General features: G+C 45.5%; 2 protein-coding genes across 6 annotated transcripts in view; one reads left to right on the top strand and one right to left on the bottom strand.

The window, feature by feature from the left end:
- RAB37 (RAB37, member RAS oncogene family) overlaps positions 1-26,857 on the bottom strand; it is a 98,069-nt gene that overhangs the window by 33,206 nt on the left and 38,006 nt on the right. For 3 of the 4 annotated variants that reach the window (XM_077327906.1, XM_077327909.1, XM_077327905.1), the window contains exon 2: positions 10,221-10,331. In XM_077327906.1, coding sequence (XP_077184021.1) covers positions 10,221-10,331 — 111 coding nt within the window. Of the gene's footprint in view, positions 1-3,043; positions 5,738-10,220; positions 10,332-26,857 lie in introns of those variants that run through there. The other variant, XM_077327912.1, reaches the window with a different exon arrangement.
- The window catches only part of CD300LF (CD300 molecule like family member f), a 38,371-nt gene continuing 26,967 nt past the window's right edge, over positions 15,454-26,857 (top strand). For both annotated transcript variants that reach the window (XM_077327900.1, XM_077327902.1), the window contains exons 1-2: positions 15,454-15,516; positions 20,587-20,913. In XM_077327900.1, coding sequence (XP_077184015.1) covers positions 15,468-15,516; positions 20,587-20,913 — 376 coding nt within the window. In that variant the 5' untranslated portion in view covers positions 15,454-15,467. The remainder of the gene's footprint in view (positions 15,517-20,586; positions 20,914-26,857) is intronic.

The following is a 26,857-nucleotide window of genomic DNA, read 5'->3' on the forward strand; positions in this document are numbered from 1 at the left end:
TTAGACCGCCACCCGAGGGAACCCCCGGCAGTCGCGCGAAGCGCGGCTGCTGGGGGTTCCCTCCCTGCCGGACTCACGCGCCTTCTCCCCTTTCAAAACCCCTTTTTATAAAGGGGCTTTGAAACTAGTAATATTATATTAGGAAGGGAAACACTCTGTACAGAAAGCAGAAGAAAGCCAGCCAGGACACTGGAGGAAGGTATTTGAAAAAATCCAGGAAGCCCCTAATCAATGCTAAATAATCATCTCCTCTGATACCCCCTGTAGGTCACTCTTTATATTATTTTCAATAAAGTACACTGCAGATTTTGCATATTCCAACATAGCCTGGATAACTCCAGTAGGTGCCTGGAGCCTCCTAGAGTTGCTCCCTCACCCAGAGAATTTGGAACTGATCAGAAACGCAGTATAGCTATATTTTAAAAATAAATAAAGATGAAGACTATGCTCCATCTGCCAGTCTGTGCTCATTACAGAGCCTCCTTGTTGACCCAAATGAATGGGAAACTATGTTGTGCAACCAAAGCAAGATCAGCCCAAACAGGCTTTGAAAAGCTATCTGTGTTCCAGTTATGATCTAATTTACACTGGAGCAAATGCAAAATCTCCCCATTGATTGGGCTATTTCTGTTGTTGTTGTTGTTGTTGTTCTTTTGTAAGGGTAAGTCTTAAAAGTGAGGCCACAGGAATGAAAATGAATATAGGCAAGGATAAACTAGCAGAAGTGAAACTGCAATTAAGATTGATTTCAGGCATGTATTCCCTCCTGATCCGGAAAGTAATGGTGCATGCATGCACAGGTAGATGGTGCATACAGATACAGATTTTAATTTCGCAGAGCTACTTTTCATGGTCTCCATTTTGATTTTGTATTACACCTCTCCAGAGGAACCTGTATTGCTAGTTTCTATAATGGTACTATAAAATACTCCAGTAATAATAGACCAGGAACATTCTTTATAGATTAGATCCATGGGATATCATTTAATTTAAATCATTGCTATATCATCAGTGATTCCATGTGTTTATTACTTAGGATTTTTAACAAGCAGCAAGTCTAAAGGATTTCATGGTGCAAGAAAAACAACAATCTTCACCCTGAGTTTTCAAATGGGAAATTCAAATTAATAAAACAGGAAAAAAATTCTGTTCCTGACTCTCCAGATTAGAAAATGCAGCTTTTAACCAATACTCCAAGCTTGAGAGGGCTGCCTAGTTCAGCATGCTTAGGGATCTTTTATTCAAAATTCATTTCCATGCTCATTTGTTTACAATTATGTTTATCTCCAGCAACTTCTGCTTTAGGAATGCACATATGTCATGTCTTGGGGGAGGGTTGTTAATAATCACCTTCTAGCCATATCTATGTATCTTTCTTTGCTGGGAAAAGAGATCCTTTGTTCTAGATGAGTAATCTATTAGGAGCTGGAGACAGACATGTACACAAATGGGAAAATCACGTGAAGGGGAAATCCAGACAAGCTACAGCGCTTTGAGCAAATATATACATGGGTATTTTTCTACTAAATGTTTGTAGTTAGCATGAAGTAAACCTCCATATGCCTTTGGGCCTTGTGAAAGATTTGGTACATGTAAAGATCCTATGGAAACAAGTGTTAAGCAGTTATGATCACATGCTGAACTACTCAAAATGCTCACAAATATCTATAATGCTGTGACCAATAGGGATGGGCATGAACTGGCGCATGAAGTTAACCTCATACTGAAATTGGGCTGGTCTTGGACATCACTGCATGATCTTCATGAAAGCATGTGCTTCCAGGATATTCCCCAAACCTCATTGGTGGTCTAGTAAATGGAAACATTTCCCAGAAAAAGTGAGGGTCAAATTCTCTCCAACCTTGGAAACACCAACAAGGACCCTCCAAAGTTTGACAGACACTGCTGTCTGCCAATTGCAGATGGTGCCACCAGCATCAGCAGCCTCTGAGTCCCCCCTTACAAACAGTGTTATCAACTTCTGATGTTCCAGGGTTTTGAGCCAGCCTTCCAGTGGCCCTGCTGGTAAGAAGATGGTTGTGCATGGCCAGCTCTTTTCGGGAATAAGACACTCCATTCTGGTTTTGGTCTGCTCTTTCCTTCTTGGCATTGGGTATGAAACAACTTTTCAAAACACATGATTAAATGTGCTATATCCTCTAAGAAACCATATAATAACTGCTGGATTTGCACTGAAAAAAGAAATCTACATTAATTCGACCCTTCCTCCTCCCTCTCCACAGAAAACACAACTTCAAGATGGATATTCTGCAGTTTCAGGAAACGTAAGAATCTCTCTCCTGAAATTGCTTCACTATTGCCACCAGGGGACGCTCTTGCTCTCTAGTCCCTGAATTTATAAGAGTGGGTTTGCAGAAAAAATTCATAGCATTTTCTTGGTACCTTGGAAATAATATCACTAGCAACAGTAAGAAGGTTTTTGCATTCTAGCATAACTTTTGTATACAGATGTTTCTCCAAGGGGGAAAAATATATTCTGACAAATTCAGGCATCCTTTGGGGCGGGGCGAGGGGGGGCAGCCATTTCCATGTTAGGAAATTATTCTACAGTTTTATTATCTTGATTCATTCAGGCAGGTGTGGGAAAGATATTTTTGTTATTAATTGTCTCATCAATGAGCAATTTAAAGCTGTATTCTGAGATAGTGCATGGATATCACTCTAGCATGCCTTTTGTAAAACTTTTACAAGTAGGGATATCAACAGACTGAGGAAATGCCCTTCTCCGTTGATAGGAATCCAATGTGTGGAAATGGGCAATTGAAGCTTTTCATGCTATTGAGGTAAATAACATCCCACTAAGCCTCTGTCAAAGGAAAAACACTTCTTCCCCCTTTAGGCTGTTGGCAACCCTTTCACCAGGAGTTATGGATTTGAGCCACGAGGGTTGAAATGTTACCTGAATTCACATGTCCTTGGCTTAGAGGCCCTGCAGATTTACAAAGGTACGGGAACAGAAAGCCATTGGCCATTTCCAGGGACATCACAAGGCATCAGACTAAGAAACAGCAAGGTTACAAACCTGATTGGGTGAATGCTGTGCAGGGTGCCTCTGTGCTGGGGTGGTGCCTACTCAGAAGCAGATGGAAGCCAGGGCTGAGTGGAGTCCATCCAGGAAGGAGAGGAGGAAAAGCAGCAAGCAAAAGGCAGGAACAAGGTGAGACAGGGCAAGGCAAGGCAGACGGGCTAGGATCACAAGGCAGGAACATGGTGTGAGAAGCTGTAAAGCAGGACCTGTTCTGTTGCTCAGATCAAAAGGATGGGCGCCATCCAAGGAGCTTTCATGGGACACAGGATACCACATAACTTACCCTAGCCAATCAAAGGTGAGAAGAGAAGCAGAGTTGCCAGGTCCATCAGCACTGCTGGCAGGTGATAGGGGGCATGTCGGAGACATTGGGGTTGGCTTGGGGCAAAATTCTAAGATAGAATTTTGCTTCTAACCATAGAGTTTTGCCCAAAAAACAAAGCATCATCCTCTTCCCAATGACCCTGATGTGCTAACATCACTTCCGGATGATGCCAGCACATTGCATTAAAATATGCGTTCTTCCAGTTTCTGGTAAGTGGGGGGGGGGGAATTGGTGGGGCAAGGTGCGTCCAGAAAGCGGGGAACCCCTGCCCGGACCGGTGGACCTGGCAACCCTAAAAATAACTGAAAATGTGTTTTCATTTCCCCCTTTTACAACTCCCTCCCTTCATCTGATTGATGGGTTGTCAACGGATATTCACTACTAGCTTCAGAAACTCAAGAATCTCCATTCAGAGAGCCTGGTGTGGTGGAGGAGCACTTCCCATGATACACAGCAGGAAATGCTGAAGCTCTCTATTGAGACATTGCTTTAGGTTATTTATCCACTGCTTTTCCAGTTCAAAGCAAGCTTTGTGGCCCTAAAAAATTGTAATGCCTAAAACAGCCATGGTTGTTAGTTCCAGGTTGGGAAATTCCTGAAGATTTGTGGGTGGATCCTGGGTAGGGCTTAGGAAGATCCTTTTGGTGTCTTGCAGGGCACTCCTTTTGGCCTTTTCTTAAATATTAAAAAGGCAAAAATAATGACCACTGGAAAAAAGCCTAGACATGTCACTATAGTACTTGATGGTGAAGAGATCGAATCTGTTGAAGAATTCATTTTTCTTGGATCACAAATGGATGAGAGTGGTGGTTGCAGTATGGAAATTAAATGTTTTATTGCTCTGGGTCGCTCAGGAATTATAACTTTGAACTGAGTATGGAAAAACAAAGATATAAATCTGATTACCAAATGTAGATTAGTTAGATCTATCTTATTTCCAATCGCCACTTATGGGTGTGAAAGTTGGACGATGAAGAAATTGGACAGGAGAATTGACTTGTTGGAACTCTGGTGCTGGAGAAGGTTTCTGTGGAGTCCATGGACAACCAAAATCACAAATAAGGAAATACTAAAGTGCATAAAGCCTGATATATCACTGGAAGGTGAAATCACAAAACTCCAGTTCATTCACTTTGGCCATATCATGCCATCCAATTCAGTGGAGAGAGCCATTATGCCAAGATTGGCCAGTGGTAAAAGGAAACCAGGCCGACAAAGAACACAGTGGTTCAATAGGATCAAAATGGACACTGGTCAAAGCATTAGTCAACTAAAAGAAGTGGTGCAAGATCAAAAAACGTGGTGGCAATTGAGCCATAGGATCGCCAAAAGTCAGACACGACTAGCTAACTTCATAATCAGAGCACATCATCAGAGTTTGAATCTGTTGGTTATCTCCAGCCCCCAGGAGGTATGCCTGGCCTCGATCAGGGCCAGGGCCTTCTCAGTCCTGGCCCTGACCTGGTGGAATGAGCTGCCGGAAGAGCTGAGGGCCCTGCAGGAACTATCACAGTTCCACAAGGCCTGCAAGACAGAACTCTTCCACCAGGCATCTGGTTGAGGCCAGGCCAGGATGATCAGGTCCCTCCTTGTATAGGCCACATGTGCCGGACATCTGGGCAGGAGTAACCCCCCCCCCCGGGCAGTGGTAGGGGCTTGTTGTCAGGCATGGACAGGTGGTGGTGGGGATGTAAATGGGATTTTGCTGCCAGTATTTGTGTTGTATTTGTATTTCATATTTTGTTGGGTTTTTATGATTGAACTAAGAAAGAAAAGGAAAATGTTCAGGAAATGGAGGGAAGGACAGAGCTCTAAAGAAGAGTACCTACAGGTTACTAGGCACTGTAGATCAATCATAAGAAAGGCCAAAGCTGAGAGTGAGCTAAGATTGACCAGGGAAGCCCACTGTAACAAGAAAAGATTTTTCAGTTATGTGAGGAGCAAACGTAAAGTAAAGGAGTCAATAGGCCCACTGTTGGGTGCGGATGGACAAACTCTAACGGAAGATGCAGAGAAAGCAGAAAGGCTTAGTGCCTATTTTACATCTGTTTTTCCCCACAGGTCAAAGTGTTTAGGCACATCTAGAGATGGCCATAGCTAAAGGACAGTGTCTGGGTGGCAGGTTAACATGGATAGAGAGGTTGTCGAGAGGCATTTAGCTGCACTGGATGAGTTCAAATCCCCTGGTCCGGATGAAATGCACCCGAGAGTACTCAAAGAACTTTCCAGAGAACTTGCACAGCCCTTGTCCATCATCTTCGGAACCTCTTTAAGGACTGGACATGTCCTGGAGGACTGGAAGAGAGCAAATGTTATTCCGATCTTCAAAAAGGGAGGAAGGATGACCCGGGAAACTACAGACCAGTGAGTCTGACCTCTGTTGTGGGGAAGATAATGGAGCAGATATTAAAGGGAGCGATCTGCAAACATCTGGAGGACAATTTGGTGATCCAAGGAAGTCAGCATGGATTTGTCTCCAACAGGTCCTGCCAGACCAACCTGGTTTCCTTTTTTGACCAAGTAACAGGTTTGCTGGATCGGGGAAATTCGGTTGATGTCATTTACTTGGATTTTAGTAAAGCTTTTGACAAGGTTCCCCATGATGTTTTGATGGATAAATTGAAGGACTGCAATCTGGATTTTCAGATAGTCAGGTGGATAGGGAATTGGTTAGAGAACCGCACTCAAAGAGTTGTTGTCAATGGTGTTTCATCAGACTGGAGAGAGGTGAGTAGCGGGGTACCTCAGGGCTCGGTGCTTGGCCCGGTACTTTTTAACATATTTATTAATGATCTAGATGAGGGGGTGGAGGGACTACTCATCAAGTTTGCAGATGACACCAAATTGGGAGGACTGGCAAATACTCCGGAAGATAGAGACAGAGTTCAACAAGATCTGAACACAATGGAAAAATGGGCAAATGAGAACAAGATGCAATTTAATAAAGATAAGTGTAAAGTTCTGCATCTGGGTCAGAAAAATGAAAAGCATGCCTACTGGATGGGGGATACGCTTCTAGGTAACACTGTGTGTGAACGAGACCTTGGGGTACTTGTGGATTGTAAACTAAACATGATCAGGCAGTGTGATGCAGCGGTAAAAAAGGCAAATGCCATTTTGGGCTGTATCAACAGAGACATCACATCAAAATCACAAGATGTCATAGTCCCGTTGTATACGGCACTGGTCAGACCACACTTGGAGTACTGTGTGCAGTTCTGGAGGCCTCACTTCAAGAAGGACGTAGATAAAATTGAAAGGGTACAGAGGAGAGCGACAAAGATGATCTGGGGCCAAGGGACCAAGCCTATGAAGATAGGTTGAGGGACTTGGGAATGTTCAGCCTGGAGAAAAGGAGGTTGAGAGGGGACATGATAGCCCTCTTTAAGTATTTGAAAGGTTGTCACTTGGAGGAGGGCAGGATGCTGTTTCTGTTGGCTGCAGAGGAGAGGACATGCAGTAATGGGTTTAAACTTCAAGTACAACAGGCTAGATATCAGGAAAAAAAAATTTCACAGTCAGAGTAGTTCAGCAGTGGAATAGGCTGCCTAAGGAGGTGGTGAGATCCCCCTCACTGGCAGTCTTCAAGCAAAGGTTGGATACACACTTTTCTTGGATGCTTTAGGATGCTTTGGGCTGATCCTGCATTGAGCAGGGGGTTGGACTAGATGGCCTGTATGGCCCCTTCCAACTCTATGATTCTATGATTCTATGAATGTAAACCACCACAAACTGGCAGGGTCTGGGAGTGGCGGTTAATAAAAGCTAATATGGATGGATGGGTGGGTGAGTGGATGGATGGATGAATTGCAATTACTGCCTTCTAAATCTATTGGAGTCAATTGGCTTAGACTCTGTTTAGGATTGTGCTGTTGGACAGCCAACACTCCTAGACTGCCAAAAGACCAGAATCCCTTCATTCCCTGTGGAATTAAGTCCCTGGGGTTGGGGTCAGCACTGACATGCACTTTGTACAAAGGCTTATAGGGCATGTTTTACAGTCCTAAGAAGAATTCTAAAATCAGTGGATTTAAAGGAATGTTGAATTTGGCAATACATTGCCGCTCTCTTCTCCCAGTGTGGTCTGCCACGAAGTTCTGGTTTACATGTGAGTGACCTCAGTTAGGAGAAGCAGTGGCCAACAGGAATGGGATTCCAGCCTAACCCCACCCACTACAACAGGTTATAGAAGATCATTGCTCTCAACTCATCTAGTACAAAACTTTGAGGCATTCTGGAGCTGGCTGTAATTTATGTAATAAGGGAAGGGGGACAGAGAGCATTCTTAGTGCTGGAAAGGCAACAGATAAATAGCCTACATCAATATATAAATGACTTCCCCTTTTACTGCTATGTAACATGAAACATCTTTGAACTAAAAGAAAAGGAACCCTGAATTGTAATTTTCTAAACACTTCTATTGTTTCTGGTCAATCCATCGTTACAAAAGGTTAAATGAGCATTGGGAGCAGAAAAGTGGCAGGGGGAAAACTGAGGGCATTTCCGCACATTGGTAAAAAAAGTGTTACGCCAGCTGAATGACATAATGCTGAATATAATTGTGCCGCCCAGCCCCTCCTCACCTTTTTGATGTCTCACTTTTCTCTGCATCCTTTTCACGCTTCTCACCCTCCACAAAGTCATGCTGGAAATGGTGGAAGAGAGCAACGCAGTTTATACATGACTCTCTTCCACCTGTCAATCAAGCCAGGCAGCCAATCCCCTTTCTTCATGCTTTAAAGCTCCCGTGATGCCCACTAATTTTTTTTTAATGCATCCTTCTCTGTTGCTATGTCTATGCATCTAATCATAGATGCATAGTGCTTTTTGAATGCTACCCCTTATGGAATCACGAGTCTTGATAATTAAAAAAATTAATCTCGCTCCCAATTTTTTTTGGGGGGGGGGGGGTAGGAGCTTTAGAGAGGCATGCTTTGTGCTACAATGTTGGGAAAAATATTTCTGGCATTGTCTGCATGCTTGTCCACCTATTCATTGCTCCAGGATGTTAGGCATTTTTAAAAAGACATTCCCATCCCCGGGAACAAGGGAGAGGGAGGCAGGTGCAAGGGTGGGATGAGGCAGGCACCTTTAGTGTGTTTGAACCTCCATACCTTCCCTCGGCTGGTTGCCTGCTGGTTGTTGTCCTGTAGCTCACACTAAATAGATTGGGGAATCTACTTTTTGCAATTCCCCAACTAGCACTTTAAAATGGAGGATGTAGCTAACTGGTTACTGCCCAGACGCTGCATGCTGGCGATATCATATGACGGGGCTGGAATATAATGACTATCTAAGGTAAGCATTTCACTACATTTAAAGGGTGCGGAAATACCCTGACTGACATCCCTCTCCCATCTTTCTCTTTCCCTCCAAACAGCTTTTTCCACTGTGGGATTTTGGACATATTTGTAAAGGATAACATAAACCTGGAAGGGGGGAGGGAGCAGCTGTGGAGTGTAGTTCACAGCAGGGAGCAAGGAGAAAAGTAAACAGTCCCTCTTATTCCTTAACTCAAAATTCTCCCTCAGAAGGAGCAGCACTGGGGGGAGGGGGTTATACTCATGTCCATGTAACACGTCATCCTGTGAAGTTATCCTCACTATCAACTTGTGCAGTAACCCAGGGGGAGGCAACAGAATCCTCAATTCTCAAAGGTAAAAAGTCATTTATGAGGTTAAAACATCCACCTCCTGTGGCAATCAAAATACAATAATAGCTAAATAATCAACATGCTACTGCAATTTAATGGCACCTCATGATCTTCTGCCTGGATGTCCAGGCAGATTTTCCATTGCCTAGTGATTGGGAAACCCTTGCAGGAAGCCTGAGAATGCCATTGTTAGCCGGTAAGATCAGGGGAAGGCTGGCTGGCTGGCTGCTGCATGACGTAGGATGCTGAACTAGAGGGGTCATTGGTCTCATTGGAGGGGGGGGGCTCTTCTTGGGTTCTTCGCTGTGTCTCAGCAGCAGTGCCTAACAATGGGCAGGGAAGAACTGAAGAGAGGTCGTCCTTTCCCTGCTACTGCTCTTCCCAGAGTCACCTGTGCTGAGGTGGTGGCATGGATCAGGAAGTGCTCGCAAAGGACATAGGGGGGAACAGCTGCCTTTCTAACGGATCTGGTGAAACCATCATAAGGCTTCCCTTCCGTTAATGACAGCGAAAGCAATAGGGGTGAGAGGAAGGGAAGGGAGGAGGGGAGAAAATAGCAGGAGTAGCACAGAGCTGCAGGGAGGGGAGGCAATGTACAGAAATAGACATTTTTGTCCAAGGGCCAGACTACATTTTAATGAGTCAGGTCCAGGTTTGTTGACCGGACTTGGTTTCATGGCAGACAAACAGCAGCTGAAGGAAATGTTTTAAAAGTCTGTGGGGACCCGCCCCACACACGGCCATTTTTGCTCAGGCAGGGAGTTAGGTAAGACCCTCTCCTGGGCCAAACCCATCCCTGCAGACTTTTGCAAACCATGTTCCCTGAAACTGTAGTGTGGCTGCAAGAAAAGGGAGACCGGCCCAGGGAACCCAGACGCAACTTGTTAAGAAAGGCATCATATTGTTTGGCCCCAAGATGCCACACTGTCTAACTTTGGATAGCTCACTAGGAGGTTTCAGAGTCCTTGGCAGAGAGATGCCAGACACCCCATAATAATCATGCAGCATTAATATTCAGACTGACAAGACCGTGTTCTCATGGTGCAGTAACCAGCTTTCTGATTCATCAGCCCCTCTCAGCTGAAGTTTTCACTACCAGGTTTCAGTTCTTCCCAGTGTCATCTCTTCTTGTCAAAGCCTGCCTCTTTTCAGTAAACTCCCAAACATGCCTAGAATAGCCAAGCGGCCCTTACGGTAAATCCGATGCCCACAGTGGCAGAGAAAGAGCCTGGAATGAACTTGCCCTGGTCAAATTGAACTAGCAGCGATGTCTTCCCCACGCCGCTGTCTCCAACCAGGATAGTCTGCAGAAATGAAACAGAAAGGCAGATTATATTTTCTTAATGAATAATCAGACAAATTGTGGCTAAAGAGATGATGCTTTGGGGGGGCTGGTTCTAAGTTTGGGGGGGGCTGGGTGGAGAGTGTCCATGAGCCCTCTCGTTTCCTCTGTCCAGCAGTCGCTCCCTCTTCTTCCTCCTTCACACCCACCCCCTCATGTGTCCCCACCTGGGCATCCTCCTGCGTCCCCTTGCAAGCCTTCTACCTCCCCATGGTCACACACTCTGCATGCCCTTTCTCCAGCAGCTAGGAGTGCCACAATAGCCAATGCTAGTGCCAAAGCTCTCCTAAGTGAGCAAACAGGTGGTCAGTGGCAGTGGGTCCTACTGGGAATGCTAATGAGAGCCCTGCTGGGATAGAGATCCTCTTTGATCTATGGCTCTCCCTTGTAGGACACAGCAGCTGGAGATCTCTGGGGATTATGGCTGATCTCCAGGTGATGGAGATTAACTCACATGGAGAAAATGGGCTGTTTTGGAAGGGGGACTCTCTGGCATTATCACATCCCATCTGAACTCCATCCTCCTCAGACTCCGCTCCACCCTCATCTTCAGGTATTTCCCAATTGGCAACCTTGAATGGAGGAGTCCTCCAGAGGGTCATGTCATTTACAACACAGTAAGATTCATACTGTCTAACCACCTCTAAAATGATACGTTGATCTACTCTCATTCAAATTCTGGTCTTTCATTGTATCTAATTTTACCCCTGTTTCAGTTTATAAGATTTCCATATCATCCACCTTAAAGCTGATGGTTGAGAGGACCCCGCCCTTTCCTCCAGCTGACTCCATCTTAGTTAGTGGGGGTCCCCCTCTTATTTCAGATTTACTTGTTTTAATAGGAACCCCCTTTTACAGCCTAAGTTCCAAGGGGGTCTGAAACTAGGCGAGTCTCATCAGTGCAGTTGAGTACAGCCATGGCACTGGAAAAAATCCCAGCCAAGAAGAGGAAAGGTGTGCTGATGTTAGAAATTGATTAAGTGAAATCTCCCCCAGCTCGGGGAAATATCATTCTCAATAACAAAAAAATTCAACATTGGAATGTTCTGGCAGAGCTCAAAGGTGTCTGCCCTGCCCAAGGAAGTCACTATTTCCTTCCCCAGTGCCCAGTTCATCTTTTCTCTCTCTCTTTTTTTTTTACTATTATCAAAAAGGGCTTTCAAGTCATTAATGTATGCTGCATCCTGTTTCAGGAACAATCTTGACTCACTCAAATGTTTGTGTCAATGCAGATCCGGCTCATTTGAACATAATTCAAGTAAGTTAATCATGTTTTCTCACCCAGGCATTTTGTGCACATGTACATTTGGGACACAATAGCCTTATCAAGGCATTTTCTACATTTCCCCCCCTGCCCAAACCTGATGGCACTTAAGTTTAAACCAGCCAGTGAAATTCAAGCTGTTTTTCTTGAGCCAATCCAAAGCCAGGATGGGCCAAATCCCACCAACCCCGGGGATCGTCTGTCCATAAAAGAAGGACCCCACAACATAGCAAATAGTTCCTCAGATCCCTGGTCTAGATCTCTGCTGGTCAGAACCCCTCCTGTACTTTTCTGCTTGCTTAGCTGGCTCTACACTCTGCCCTTTGGACCTGAGCTGCTTTTGCTCCTGGATCTTTCCAGACCTCAAGCCCAGGATGTCAGGTCACGTTCCATTCCCTAAAACATCCCAATTTCCTCCCTCTTGCCTTTTATAAGTGTGCCCTCTTGATGGACTGTGTGTGTGCACGCAGATATGTGGTTACTTAGGGAATTAGTTCGTAGGTGCATAGTGCAGATTCTTTATATTTTAAAAATATTTTAAAAATATGAAAAAAAACCCTCTCTTGCTTTCTTCATAATTTTGTTTTGGGGGTATCTCTGCTAGCATTCCACACTGGAACCGTGGAAAGTTAATTTCCCCTTCTTTGGGTCCAGTTTGGGTAACATGGTGTTTTGTCAATGGACCTGACAAAGTTTCTTTTTGGATCTGGAGACAATAAGCACACTAGTAGATAAGAGAATGCTATACATTTATTGATTTCAATTAGCAGGTAAGTGAAGTCAGCAGCATAACAAATGAATGCATACCAAGCAAGATTATCTATCTCCCTGCAGCTATCAGGACAGAGCCCCATTAAATAGAAGAAGAGTTGGTTCTTATATGCTGCCTTTCTCTTACAGTTGCCTTCCCTTTCCTCTCCCCACAACAGACACCCTGTGAGATGGGTGAGGCTGAGACCGTTTATGCACTGGAGGTTTCATGTTGGGCTGCAGGCTGGAGTTTTAGTTGTGGCAGGTTGCTGCACTTTTTCCTGCATCCACATGGGGGAGCATCTGCCCCCGATTTTTGCTCCTGCATGGGAGCTGGGGCAGTGAAGTTTCCAGTGCGTAAACAGTCTGAGAGAGCCCTGATATTACTGATTGGTCAGAACAGCTTTACCAGTGCTGTGGCGAGCCCAAGGTCACCCAGCTGGCTGCATGTAGGGGAGCAGGGAATCGAATCCAGCTCGCCAGATTAGAAGTCCGCACTCCTAACCACTACACCAAGGCCACCACCTCTCCTTTTACTCCTGATTTTAGGTTGTAAGTGAATTGATTGATTGCACCTGCCCCCCCAGGAATGCATAACACCTGGGCTATGAGCAATTAACAGAAATAAGAGCAGGTAAATCTAATTCAACTCAGGATCCCACGCCAGGCTATACAATCCTCCTCCATTACAAGGAATTAGGAAAACATGTTTTCACTTAACATAATGCATATCATCATGAATCAACAACGTGGATGGAATGGGAGGAAAGAAGACATGCCACTACTTCCTTGAGTTCACAATAGTCTTCCATACTGCCACTACACATGGCATTACATTTTCTCTCAGGGCACTCTGACAAATTATGCAGACAGATGATAATGAATCAAAACTAAACAGAACACATCTGTTTTTATGATATAAACGTTGTAATCAATCCCAAATGGAAAACAAACAACATTTGATAATATTAAAAATATGGTTTTGTTGTTCTACGGCCTGTCTTATAATTCAAGAAGGTTTGAAGTGAGGGGAATGACTCAGCAAATTGGTGACAGAGACATTTACCATTTGATTGAGTGACACACAGATTTTGCCTAAGGGCATGATGCTGATAGGATTCGTTCCTTAGTTTGGTTCTCTATAAGTGTAATGGCTCCATTTCCCCATAGTCTCTCTCTCTCTCTTGGGCTATACCTATTAGGTACAGGGACAAACATTTTACTTTCATACACTGGCATACAGGCAGGAAGGCAGTGGCAGGATGTAATGAAATGTCACTCTTGCATCCCTCAGCCATTTGCCGCATTTAACCACAGGTCAGATGGGCAAATTTTTTGCTTGCCGATACTGGCATACCGGTAATACAGTGCAGCAAATCAGGGATGGAGGGTTGGACCAAAAATGAATCCAAATGTCACACTTCCATCCATCTGTCATTTGCGTCGTCTCTTTTTCAGTCTTAGAAGATGTGCAGTGCAATCAACATCAGTAATACAATCAACATCAGTAATACAGTGACAGTTTCCACACTAGCAACATTGTTCAGATTTGCATTTTTAAAGGGTCGACTTTTTTTATCCATTTCTGCACTAAAATTTGCTTCTTTGGGCACAGTCCAAAATTGTCCCGTCACTTGCTTGCAGAAAGGGAATCCCCCCAAAAACAGATTTTATCTTTTCAAGCAGGGTCTAATTCAGGGCTGCCCAATGCAGAAATGTACACAAAAGAGGCTTTCCCCATGCCTGCCATTTTGAGTCATTTGAGCACTACTCTTTCCTCATTGCTGTCCTTTCTCCCCCCTCCCTCCCTCCAATCTGAAAAAGTTGCTTTTTTTTAAAAAAAAAAAGGGGGTGGTTGTGTTATAACACTGTTTCTATTTTTTTAAAGCAGTCTTACAGTCTTACACAGCAGTTTTATAATGTTATAGCCCAGAGTAATTCCAAAAAAATTACATTCTGGACACTTTGGAGGGAAGACGGGGGAGGTGATCAAAGGTGCAGAATGGTAGAATTACAGGCTACAAAAACAAAGGTTCAAGCAGGTACCATTTTGTAAAAAAAATGTTTTGAAAAGGGGAAGGAAGCAAGGTATGATGGGAGGCTGCCTCCATTGTACTCAGTGCAGAAAGCATGTTGTGAATTTCAATCTGGGAAATAAGGTGGGGGGAGCCCAAATGCAGAAACAGTGGAGTCGACTCACATCATCCAAAGGAAATCTAAAGCGAGGCTAAAAGAAGGTATGTCTCCTAGTGTGGAAAAGAGTAGGGAGATACTGACCATTTTTATTTTATTTATTTTTGAACTTATATCCTGCCCCTCACTTACGTCTCAAGGTGGCTAACAGCACTATTAAAAATACAATACAAATAACATCATCATCATGACTATATGTGGTCATGCAACCTATCCACCCCTCCTAAAATGGCCAACGATGGTCTGGAGGGGGTGGGGAAGGGAGGGGCCCCAGGTGGGCATGTACACAGCTATGGTTCCCAACAATATTCAGCAGGATCATGCCGCGATGGGGTTTCTTGAAGCCTGGAGAAAGTTTCAGGGGGTTCTCAACAACACTGGTTAGCATTATCCACATGTTCCATACCTGGGTTCCTCTTTTGAGAGAAAAATCCTTTATGAACACTTAAAAATAAATTGGCCTTCTCTATTTTCCTGTCTTCTTCTCAAGTCATGCATGTGGTTGCCCTCCCCACCTTTCTGAAAATTGTGCAAGGGACTGAAAGAAACAGAAAATCTACTTTTTGAGTTATGGTGCATCTCTTCTTTCCCATGAGGGTTTCTATCAATGCTAAGTCAGGAAATTGTGGCAAACCTATCCCTGACCTTACTCTGATTCCTCTTTTCACTTTCCCTACTTTCTCACACCTTTGTTCACTATAGGTCTGAACCTGTATGTTACTGGCAGTTCTTCTCTTCCCTGACAGCATGAGGAACAGAGAGCATGGCCATAATTGGGGGAGGAAAGCAGAAGTGGCTGATGTTAGCACAAACCGCACACTTTGCAAACTGTAGCATTTGATAAAAGAGTAAGACAACAGGTGTAGAGAAGACTGGATGAGGCTGGACAGCATGCTGTGGCTTCAGTTAATGGGGAGCGTCGGCTTCTCCGTTCTGCTTGGTGAGAAGTTTATATTGTCTGGGGGACCAAAGGCAAGATCAACAGATGGACAGAGGATTGGGGATGGTGTCAGAAAAAACAGAATTCCTGAGGTTTAGGAAGAGCAGATCTATAGCCAGAGGTTGGCTTATTTTAGGAATTTAAAATCTTTGTAACTGTGTTTTGCAGTAAGGTTATTATTTAGATATCTGCAGAAAAATATCTTCCATTTATAGTTTGATTTGATCACTTTTTCTTCCACATTCTGCGAATGTTAGGATGGTGTGAAAGTCCATCAGGAAACAGTGGGTACCTAATTTAGAGCAAATACATTGGTAGTTCGGTAATATATTACAAGAATGTGATTTTGACTATGCCAATAATTTCAGAATGATTCCCCCCCCCTTGCGACATGCTGTGTTGTATCTTAATAAATGTGCAACTGTGTTGATGAAGAAAGGGGAAGATTCTTGCAGCCATTTCATTGTGTCTCATGTAATAAGCCAAAATCAAAAGAAATGTATGATCTGGTAGATTCCACCCTTTTTTCATGTTTTTTTCTTTTTGGTTGATTACCCTCTTAAGGAAGCTTTTTAAAATTCTTGAATGTGTTCAAACAGGGGAGCACACCTCATTCAAAGGAAAATGTGTGTGTGGGGTGCAGGGGTTCATGTAAGCATTTGTAAATAATTGAGGGAAAGGCAAATAGCCTTAGTCTTGTACGGTAATTACACAATATTGCTTTTCTTACAAATTTGGTACAGAGACAGAGTCAGTTTTGGGACAGCAATTTTTTAAAAATAATCTGAAACACTCCAAAACGTTCTCCTCTCCACTGCTTCAATAAAACTGGGTGCACACCACCCTCATACCCCCCTACATTTCTCAAGGAAAACCAGCAGTATATGATCCATGCATATTACGTAGTTTGGGCCTAAGTCATGAATTAACATTTGGTACCACAGTATTGCTACTGAATTTTAGTCTGCCAGCTATAGGGTCCCCTGGATGCTTCTCTTGGGCTCAAGTATTTTGAAGATACACATATATTTGAAAATGAGGCACTGTTTATTTATTTATTATATTTATATGCTGCCGCTCTTGGCACATGTTCTCTGTTTTAAGGTTTCAATCTGAGATCTTGCTTCAAAATCGCCTGAATATCTACCATATCTACCATAATTGGTAGATCTTTTGATGTTTCCCATTTGTTATGATAGAAGCATTGTTATGATACAGCAATGAAAGCAGAATCTGTATATACCTCAGCACTCTCAGATCATGTATGAGTTGTTCAAAGGAGGTTCTGTGAGGATTTTAATTTTTTTATTTATTGTATGCTGTGTGTAGTCTAGCTAGAAGGTGTTGGGATTGTCTGACAGCCAAGCAAGAGACATTGGGAAGTGGTTGGCCACTGCCTGTCTCTGTATCATGACCCTCATGTTCCTTGGAGGTCTCCCATCCAAATACCAACCAAGGTTGATCCTGCTTCGCTTCCAAGATTTGACAAGATCAGGCATTCCTGGCCTATCCAGGTCAGGGTTTCTGCTAGGAATTCTCATTGTGATGGATATTTGTTATTGTTCAAAATCTGAATTATTGTTTATACATTAAAGAAACATTTCCATCCTACGATGAGGAAGAAGTTGTTTTGTTTTTTATACCCTGTTTTTCACTGCCCTAAGGAGTCTCAAAGTGGCTTTCAGTTGCCTTCCCTTCCCCTTCCCACAACACCCTGTGAGGTAGGTGAGGCGGAGAGAGCTCTGACAGGACTGCTGGGTCAGAACAGCACTGTCAGGGCTCTGACGAGCCCAAGGTCACCCAGCTGACTGCATGCAGAGGAGCAGGAAATCAAACACGGCTTGCCAAATTAGAAGCAGCTGCTCTTAGCTACTACTACATGAAGCTGCCTGATACAGTCAGAGCACTCTTCTCACAGAGTAAATATCATCTGATTGAAATTGGCTCTCATAGGCAGAGGTCTTCCACATCGACCACCATCTCCTTTTAACTCGTGGTGTTGGTGATTGAACACGGGACCTTCTGCTTGCAAAACAGATGTTCTGCCACTGAGCCATGTAATGATGCAGTTTTACAATATCTCCCCAAACTGCTCCAGCCCCAAAGGCTTTTGAGAATTAAATTGGGGCTTTCAAAGGGAATATATCCACACTGTACATGATAATAAGACCATTTTGTACATTGCAAGCAAACCAGTGGTGAACCACTTCAAAACATCAAGCAGTCTACATAGAGATTAGGATGATCAGAAGTTAAAAAAAAAAGGGGGCAGATTCCTATGTCAGAGAGCCAGTGAGGTAGATAAAGTGTCAGACTAGGATCCGGGAGAATTTATGAAGAGCTTTGCTGGATCAGACCAGCAATATATTTAGTCCAGCATTTTCACACAATGGCCTGCCACTGGAGGGCCAACAACAGAGCATAGAGTCCGAGGCCTTCCCCTGTGCTTGGTATTCAGAGGTGTACAGCTTCTGAATACAAAGGTTTCCTGTAGTCCACATGGCTAATGACCACTGATAAATCCATCACCTATTACTCTTTCTAATCCCTCCTTAAAGCCATCTATGTCTGTAGCCATCACTACATCCTCTGGTGGCAAATTCCCCACTTCAGTTATTCACTCAGCAACTAAGAGAGCAGTCCTAAGAGGGTCTATTCAGGTTAGTGAGGCTTACTCTCAGGAAAGCATTAGGAAAATTGTACTCTAAGTCAGTGGTCCCCAACCTTTTTATCACCGGGGACCAGTCAATGCTTGACAATTTTACTGAGGCCCGGGGGGGAGTAGTCTTTTGCCGAGGGACGTTGCTGCCGCCGCCTGAGCCCCTACTCTGCTTGTTTTCCCGCTGGCGCCCCTGATGTCCTGCCGCCTGCTGGGGGGTGCTGCCAGCAGCAGCTGCACAGTGCCATGCTGAAGGGGATCCCCAGCCATGGCGGCCGCCGGAGAGCACCAATGGTGAGCCGGCGTCAGAGTGGCAGGGCAGACCCCGAGGTAGCAGCCGGGGAGGAGGATGAGGAGAAGACGCAGCCCGGTACTGACAGATGTACAAATCGGTCCCGGTCTCCGGAACGAGGGTTGGGGACCACTGCTCTAAGTATTTCCCTTTCTCTGTCTTGAATTTACTGCTCATCAACTTCATTGGGTACTTCCTAGTTCTAATATTTTGGAAAAAGGAGAAAAAGTTGTCTCTACCCACTGTCTCTATTCTTGAGTTGCCAGATCTGGACCTGGGAATTCGTGGAGCTATGGGGATGGAGCCTGAGGAGGGCAGGACCTCATCAAGTTATAATGTCATAAAATCTCGTCTTCAAAGAAGCCATTTTCTCCAGTGGAACTGTTCTCTGTAGTCTGAAGTTGTAACTCTGGGGGATCCCCAGGCCCCACTGGAACTTCCTAATCGTCCTCTATCCTTTACACAATTTTGCAAACCTCTATCACAGTCATTTCTTCTGTGGCTCATAAGGAAGTTGTTCCAACTGCTTAAAACATACCTCTCTTTCAGACATAATTGAATGGAATCATTGCCTTCAATTATTGCTTCCATATGAGCAGCTCCATGTAGAACTGGGAAACCTGTGTGCTAACAGTCCAAAGAAATTGGTGTAAGAAGGTGTCACCATGACTGTTTATGCACTGGGAACTTCACTGGAGCACAAATCAAGGGTGGGTGTTGCGCATTAGGCCAAATGCTCTCCCATGTGGGTGCAGGAAGAGGTGAGGCAACCTGCCATGACTAAAACTCCAGCCTGCAGCCCGGCATGAAACCTCCAGTGCATAAACGGTCCATGTGAATTTTACAAGTTCATGTCCAGCCCCATGCCTTTGGTGCAGCCTGCAAGACTACAATCCCAAATCAACTTAGTAAGAAGTCAGCACTATTGAAGTCATTGGGTCTTATTTCTGAACTAGCAGAAAAGCCCATTGTATTAAAAATACAGCGAGTGCTAGCCTTCCCCCCCCCCTGACCTGGGCAGACCCTCCAAGGCCTGGCAAGGATGGGGTGGGGCTGCTCGAGGTGGGGGAGAACGCTGACAGGGGCACCTGTTCACCCACCTGGCGAGGCCATGGCTGCCTCCCTCCCCCCTGAGCTGGGCCCACATTCCCAGGCCGTCACCCTTCCCTTCCAGCTCCCACTCTCTGCCTGGCTTACCAGGGGCTGGCACTTCTTCCACGTGGAAGAAGTTGGAGGAGGATGTGGCCAGGGACAGAATAGGCTATTTGATTGGCTGTTTGTTGGACAGATGTCCAGTCAGGTTGGCAATGAGTCCGAACTCCTTCCACCACCCGTCAGACTTCATTTATAAGCATGCTGAATTGCAACATGAATTTTAGCTCTTTTGAATGGAAAAGTTTTATCCTGTGGAAACAAAGAAATGAAAAAACAGAAGAAATGTGACTCAGAGCCCTATCTGATGGGGTTTAAGGCCTCTGTGTATGTCTGTGAATGTTTTAGTGAGTTGACACCAACATCAAGGCTGTTCTTTTACTATAGTACCTAGCTGATCTTTCAGGTATTAGAAAATGGGAAAATCTGCTTCACCATATCCGAGATCACTCATGATGAATGGCAAAATTCAAGTGCAGAAAACTCCTAAAGACCAACAAGATTTTCCAGGTATAAACCTCTGATAGTCAAAGTTCCCTCCATCAGATTTCTAATGAAAGGAGCTTCGATTCTCAAAAGCTTGTGCCCAGAAATCTTGTGTGTCTTTACTCAAGTCTTGCTTTTCTACTGCAGACAAACACCTGAGACTATTGGTTTATTATAGAAACTAATGATGGTTTATTTGCTACATGCCTCCCTCCCCCAAGTTCATTCCAGAGACTTCCATGAGGGAGAGGCAATCCCTTAACATGGTCAAAGGTTACTTCATACTTTTCTAATGTTTCCTATTCTGGAAACCAAATACTTTCTAGACAGATTTACATGCAAGGATCTGCAGCTATATAGAAACCTCCCGCTCTGCACACTTGTCACAATGTTCAAAGTTTTGTCCCAGCATTGTAAATGTAGTTGGATCATTTTCAGTTGCCAGAGGCTTAAGCTACTATCTGCTTCTTCTGTTTGTCAGGTCTGACCGCTAAGCTGAGAGGCCCCAACATAACCTATGGATTTGTTGGCAAGTCTCTGCCTGTGATGTGTTCCTATGACAATGGCTATCAAAGTTATAACAAATACTGGTGCAAAGGAGCCATTTGGAAATATTGCACTATAGTTATTAAGACCGAAGGATCAGAGACAGCAGTGAAGGATGGCAGAACATCAATCAAGGACAATCAGACTTGTTCTTGCTTCACGGTGACACTGGAGAACCTCGGGGAAGAAGATGCAGGGGTGTACTGGTGTGCCATAGAGAAATCAGGGTATGATCTTCATACCAAAGTGACTGTTGTCCCAGGTGAGTCCCTTTTCCAAGTCTACAGGAAGCTCAAAACCAGTGAAGTGGGCTGAAAATGACATGCTACACAAATTCATGCAGAAGTAAATCTCATGGATTCTGTGGAGCTTGTTTCCAGGAATTGCAACCCTATGCACTGTGCTAATGTAAGAAAGAATTGCAAGAGGTAAACATTTTGAAGCTATGGAAATCCCCAAGCAAAAGAACCTCTTTAGGCAAAAAACCAACAACATACTGGGGGTAAAATTTGCTTAATATTGTCAGATGGTGTGGGTGGGAAATACACATCTATGCTTGTATATTGTTCTTGACAGAGGTTGTGCTGTTGGAGCTGACTAGAATCAAGTTCTCTATCCAGAAGGACAGGGAACTAAAGCACGCATGCAGTGTGCATACACACAGCCAGTTCTGTTGTGTAGTGGCTCTGTGCTAACACATAGCCCAACTAAATCCCATCCTGGACAGTTTCATCTTTAAAGACCATCCGTTCACATTTAGAAGAGCACTCCACAGAGAATCCGCTTCATGCCTTTTTGCAGTAAGGCTGGCCCCGAAACAACCTATGGGATCTATACCTTGGACACACACTTGCAAGTGACCCGTGTACTGACAGAAATGGCAGGCTGCTGTCATCATTCGTGGCTAGGCTGTGTAATACAGTTCCTCTTTAGAATGCTACAGAGTCTTTCAGTGCCAATTCAATGCAACCTGATGAATCAGTCTTTTGCATCACACTCATGGATCTTGTTGAAATGTTGCAAAATTACTCTGCATGTGAAATGTAACTACAGCCAAAAGAATTATTATTAAATGATCACTGGAGGCAGGCCGACCTCCTCTAATAATTTGTCCAAATTCACATTTCAGATCAGATGACATTTCATATACATTTCAATAAATGTCAGCAAGATCAATGGCCATGATGCTTTTTAACCTGACATGGAATGCCCCTCTGCAGACAGCTTTTTACTTTCTTTTTTAGGGAAGTCGGGAGAAGTCAGGGATTTTTTTTGTTTGCTGTACAGGTGCAACAGACTTATTCTGTAGGGTTTTCAAGGTGAGAGACATTCAGAGGTGGTTTGCCATTGCCTGCCTCTACATCACAGCCCTGGGATTCATTGGTGGTCTCTCAGCCAAACTCAAACCAGGGTCAGCCCTGACAATACCGGGCTATTCTGGACCAACCAGGTCAGGGCACTGCAGTCAGTTTATGCAGTCTGATGAGAACAGGGCTGCCAAATCTGACTTGGGACATTCCTGGAAATTTGGGGTTAGTGCCTGGGGAGGATGAAGCTTGGGGAGGGATTTCAGTAGGCATGCCAGTCCCGAGGTGGGACCTGGGTATCCTCTAGGATTATGGCTCATCTCCAGACTAAAGAGATCAGTTCCCTTGGAGAGAATGGCTGCTTTGGAGGGTGGACTCCATAGCATCCATAGCATTATACTCCTTGGAGGATGGACTCCATGGCATTATACTCCACTGAGGCCCCTCCCTGCCCCAAATCCCACCCACTCCCAGCTCTACTCCCAAAGTCTCCAGGTATTTCCCAGCCCAGAGGTAGCAACCTTAGATCTCAGCAGTGAAGTGTGTCACTCTAGAAATTCAGCTTCTCTTAGATGCTATGGTATATCACAGAATTCTCCCTCTGAAGCTGTCATTTCCTCCAGGGCAGTGGTCCCCAACCTTTTTTCAGCTGGGGACCGGCAGGGCGACGGCCACGCCCATGCAGCGCGCATGCGCGACCCTGATTCCCTCCCCCCCCCCCGCAGTAAGAAGCTTCCCGGGCCACAAGCTTGCGGCCTGGGAAGTTTTTTACTGGGGGGGGGGCAGGGAGAGGGAACCGTGGCCCGGCGCCCTGGCCGCAGCCCGGCACCAGGCCGCGGACCGCAGGTTGGGGACCACTGCTCCAGGGGAACTGACCTTTGCAGTCCAATCTACAAATTTTATTACAGAGCCAATTATTATAGATACATTTAATTCCAGCCCTATCGTTGAGGGTGGTCGTCCTGTGAAACAAATATTCAGGAGTATAAAATATTAGGCCAAGAGCATTCTATGATTTATGGTTGCTTTGAAATGCTGACATGAATGTGTTCTTTTCAGTTTAAAATTAAAGCCATAGTGTTTCTGGCCCTCATATTTGTGAAAAGTAAAAAAGAATCTGAAAACTATCAGACATTTTCTTTTTGAAAGCGTGGTTTTAAGTGAGGGTTCAGAATTCAAGGGCAGGTCTTGGGTATGTCACAGTCTCCTTCTCCATGTCTCTACATAACCAGCTAGTTCTCTGTTTCCCATCAAAAGCATGGACCCAGCTGGGTATCCAAATAAGTTATTATACCCATTTTACAGGTAGAATTGCTCAAGGGCATCTGCAAGATTTGAACAAAGGTCCACCTTCTAAAGGATTCACTCACACACATGTGTACAAAAATGAACTGTGTGACTTCACAGAAAAATGTTAGGTCTGAGGGAAGGAGAGACAATGGGGGCTTTTCCGCACATTGGGCATTGTAGCGTGAAGCCTACTATATTGCAAAGCGCAAGAAATAATCGCAACTCGCCAGCATTCCACACTTCTCGAGCTGTCTCACATGTTTCTGGCTGTTTTCCCCACTTTAGTCTTGTTGCACTTTGGCCTGCCTACCAGTGTCAATCACTTTGGCCAGACAATCCCCTGCTGGCATGGATGGATTAACTTCCAACAATTGCCATTTAATTTTTTTTAAAAATAGACTTATTCGTTTAAATGCTTATCCAAATCTTCACAGAGGCACAGACAATCTCAACCATGGTGCGTATCCAACTATTCATTGCTCCAGGCGGTTCTCCTTTTTTAAAATGCACTTTCCATCCCCTGAGAGAAGGGAGAGGGTGGCGGGTACAGGGGCGGGACATTGGAGGCTGAGATAGCGCTTCTTCACTTTCATACTATTCTTTTGCTGGTGGCCTACTGGATGTCCACTGGGGGAAAGCGCTTTTAATTTGGTGAATCCACTTTTTGCGATTCCCCAACTAGCGCTTTAAAATGGTGGACGTAGCAAGCAGTTTGTTGGCCAGATGTGGGAGGTTGGTGACGTCATGCGGAGGGGCCAGAATATAGTGTCTTCACAAGGTAAGCATTTCACTATTTTTATTGCAAGCAGAAAAGCCCTGGAATTTCCCTGGGGTCCCTCTGACCTCCACATGGTTTCTGCATTGTACAGTGACACTTCCCAGTAGTGTGGGTTATCAGTAATGCTTGGTAAAGGGGGAAGTGAGGGAGAGGGACTTGGACTCCCCTATACATACGAATCACGTAAACTGTATACTTCAGATTATTTCAGGAGTTTGTAATTCTGGTCAGTCCTGATCTATTTGGATCAATGGATAAATTTGTAAAGTGCAACTAGCCAAGGTTCAGCAGAGAACATAAGTAGATTTGTGTTGTAGTTTTTTATTTTTTTAAACCTAACTCCTACAAATCTTTGTCGTCACGGGAGTTTCATAATTCATAATATATGCTAGCTCAATAGCTGATTTACATAAGGGAAGTTGTGATAATGGTCAGGGAAAGTCAGGAAAATCCCATTTGATTTGTTGCCATGAACTACTGAGTAAGAGGTCGCTGCACTGTGGCATATCTGCAGAGGAACAAGTGGTTGTGTGTTGTTCCTGTTATATATGCTTACTACTTCCATGGTGAGCTGCATCTCTCAAGAAGGAATGTAACATTTTATATTAACTTATTTTTGAATTTGCCCTGTGTAAGTGACACCAGTGTGCATTTAGTAGTTACAGTGTCACATTAGAGAGCCAGGTTTGGATCCTCACTCCGCCATGGAAACTTGCTGGACAACCGTGGACCTATAAATAACCCTCAATGGAACCTACCTTGCAGGGTTCTTGTGAAGCTGAGAATGAAGAACCATATGTGCTATGCTGAGCTCTTTGGAGGGAAAGTGGAATAAGATACAAAATAGAAATCAAACAATGTTTCTTATCGGTGATCAGATCACTGGCCCTGCATGGCAGGATGCGCGGCGGCGGCAGGCCCATCTCCCCTCCCCCTAAAAAGGGCAGCGGTGGGGCGACGGAGACAACAGCAGTGGTGGCGGGCAGGCTCCCCTCCTCCCCCCTCCCTGCTCCTCCTCCCTCACCCGACCCTTAGAAGAGTGGCGGCGGGGCGACAGAGACGGAGATTGTCTGGAATCACCGCCCTGTCTCACCCGCCTCCTGCCCGCAGCGATTCTTCTGGAAGAGGACATTCCCCCACTGCAAGGAGTGGGCCCGCCTCGGACAGGGCTGCTCTGCATTCCCTGCTGCTCTGCGCCTGGTGTGTGGGCGGCCTCCTCCGCAGCCCCGCCTTTACCGCCGCAGAGCATGCAGACCGCTCGGGGGTCCCCCTCCTCCCCCCGTCCCTTTAAAGGCTTTCCCGGAGTTCGTGGCAGCAAAATGTGGGATCCGCCAAGGCCGCCACCGCAGCTGCATCAGCCAGCAGGTTGGCTTTTGAAGTGCTGGGCTGAGACCGTGCAAACGAGCCGCTCTGCTGCATGGATTCTTTTTGTGCGGGTTTCCTCCATCCCCACCCCGAGTCTAACGCCCCAATTCCCACGTCCCTTCTGCAAGCTGTCGTGGGCTGGCAGATGGGAGCAGCAATGGCACTCTGTGGCCTGTGTTCAAAGGAGCCCGCAGAACTCGCACTGGGGGCTCTGCCGCGTGGACGAGGCAGCCGGTGGCCAGGGCGCCGCTCCCCGATGCCGCTGCCCGGTGGGAAAGGGCTCCCTGCAGCAAACGCCACATATCCACTTCTCCTTCCCAGGGCATGTTAGGCCACAGCAATCGGATTCCGTAACAGGCCCCTACCCCTCCGTAACGGGCCCTTCCAGAAGTCTCCCCCCAGCAGAGACCCTCCTCAAACACCGGCGTGGGACGCTCCTCCACCCCAAAGCATGTTTCACCACAGGGCCCTTCCAGAAATATCTGACCCAGGCCAATCAACTCCTTTGGCTGCTCTTCCTCACCGACACCGCTCAGGAAAGGACAAAGAAGAGCAGGGTAGCCTAAGGGCACCCGAGCCGACTCCCGACCCCACTCACCACGCTCAGGAGGCATGCCATCACCTGCGGCTGCTGCAAAAAGCAAAAATTCAAAGTTGCCGTCAGCCTTAGCGGCCCCGGCGTAGACCCCTGCCACTCTCCACTGCTGCGCCTGCACCCCCTTAACCCAGCCTCTGGGGGAGGAGACCGGGTCCGAGAGTAAGCGGAGGAGGCTGCACACGCTCTTGGCTGCTGCCGGGTCTCTGGGCTGAGCTTGGGTTAAAAGAAAAAAGTGGGATTTTTGAAAAACGACATGGGATGCTTGAAGACTCTTAAAAAGGCGGGACGGTCCTGCCAGATCCGGGATGTCTGGTCACGTTATTCTTATCTGTCTGCCCGTTTTTTCCTTCCATGCTGGTTCTTGGGTTGCCAGGGCCCCCCTGACTACCAGTGGGAGATGGGGGGGGGGTAGGGTTGCCAGATCTGCATTGGGAAACTCCTGGAAATATAGGAATAGGGCCTGGGGAGGACAGGGACCTTAATGTGACGCAATGCTATAAAGTCCACCCTCCAAAGCATCCATTTTCCCCAGGGGAACTGATAGAATGTTAGGGGCCAGGACTGAAAAGGCCCTGGCCTGGGTGAAGACCAGGTGTACATCTTTAGGGCCAGGCACCTCCAAGAGATTAGCACCTTCAGAGCGAAGTGTCCTGCGAAGGGCATAAGCAGACTGCCATTTTATACACATCTACCTGTAACTTAGTCCCACTAAACCTGGGCAGTAAGAGGTATAAATCGTTTTAACAAATGCGTGCTCATTCAGACATAATTCCCCTTCTCGTCACTGGGGAAAGATCACTGAAGAAGTAGTCTTCATCAGCAGTGGTAGCTTTAGTAGTTTTAGAGAATTTTAGACCTGCTGGGCTGA

Source organism: Paroedura picta, chromosome 3 (genome assembly GCF_049243985.1).
Source record: "Paroedura picta isolate Pp20150507F chromosome 3, Ppicta_v3.0, whole genome shotgun sequence".
In the NCBI taxonomy this organism is placed as follows: Eukaryota; Metazoa; Chordata; class Lepidosauria; order Squamata; family Gekkonidae; genus Paroedura; species Paroedura picta.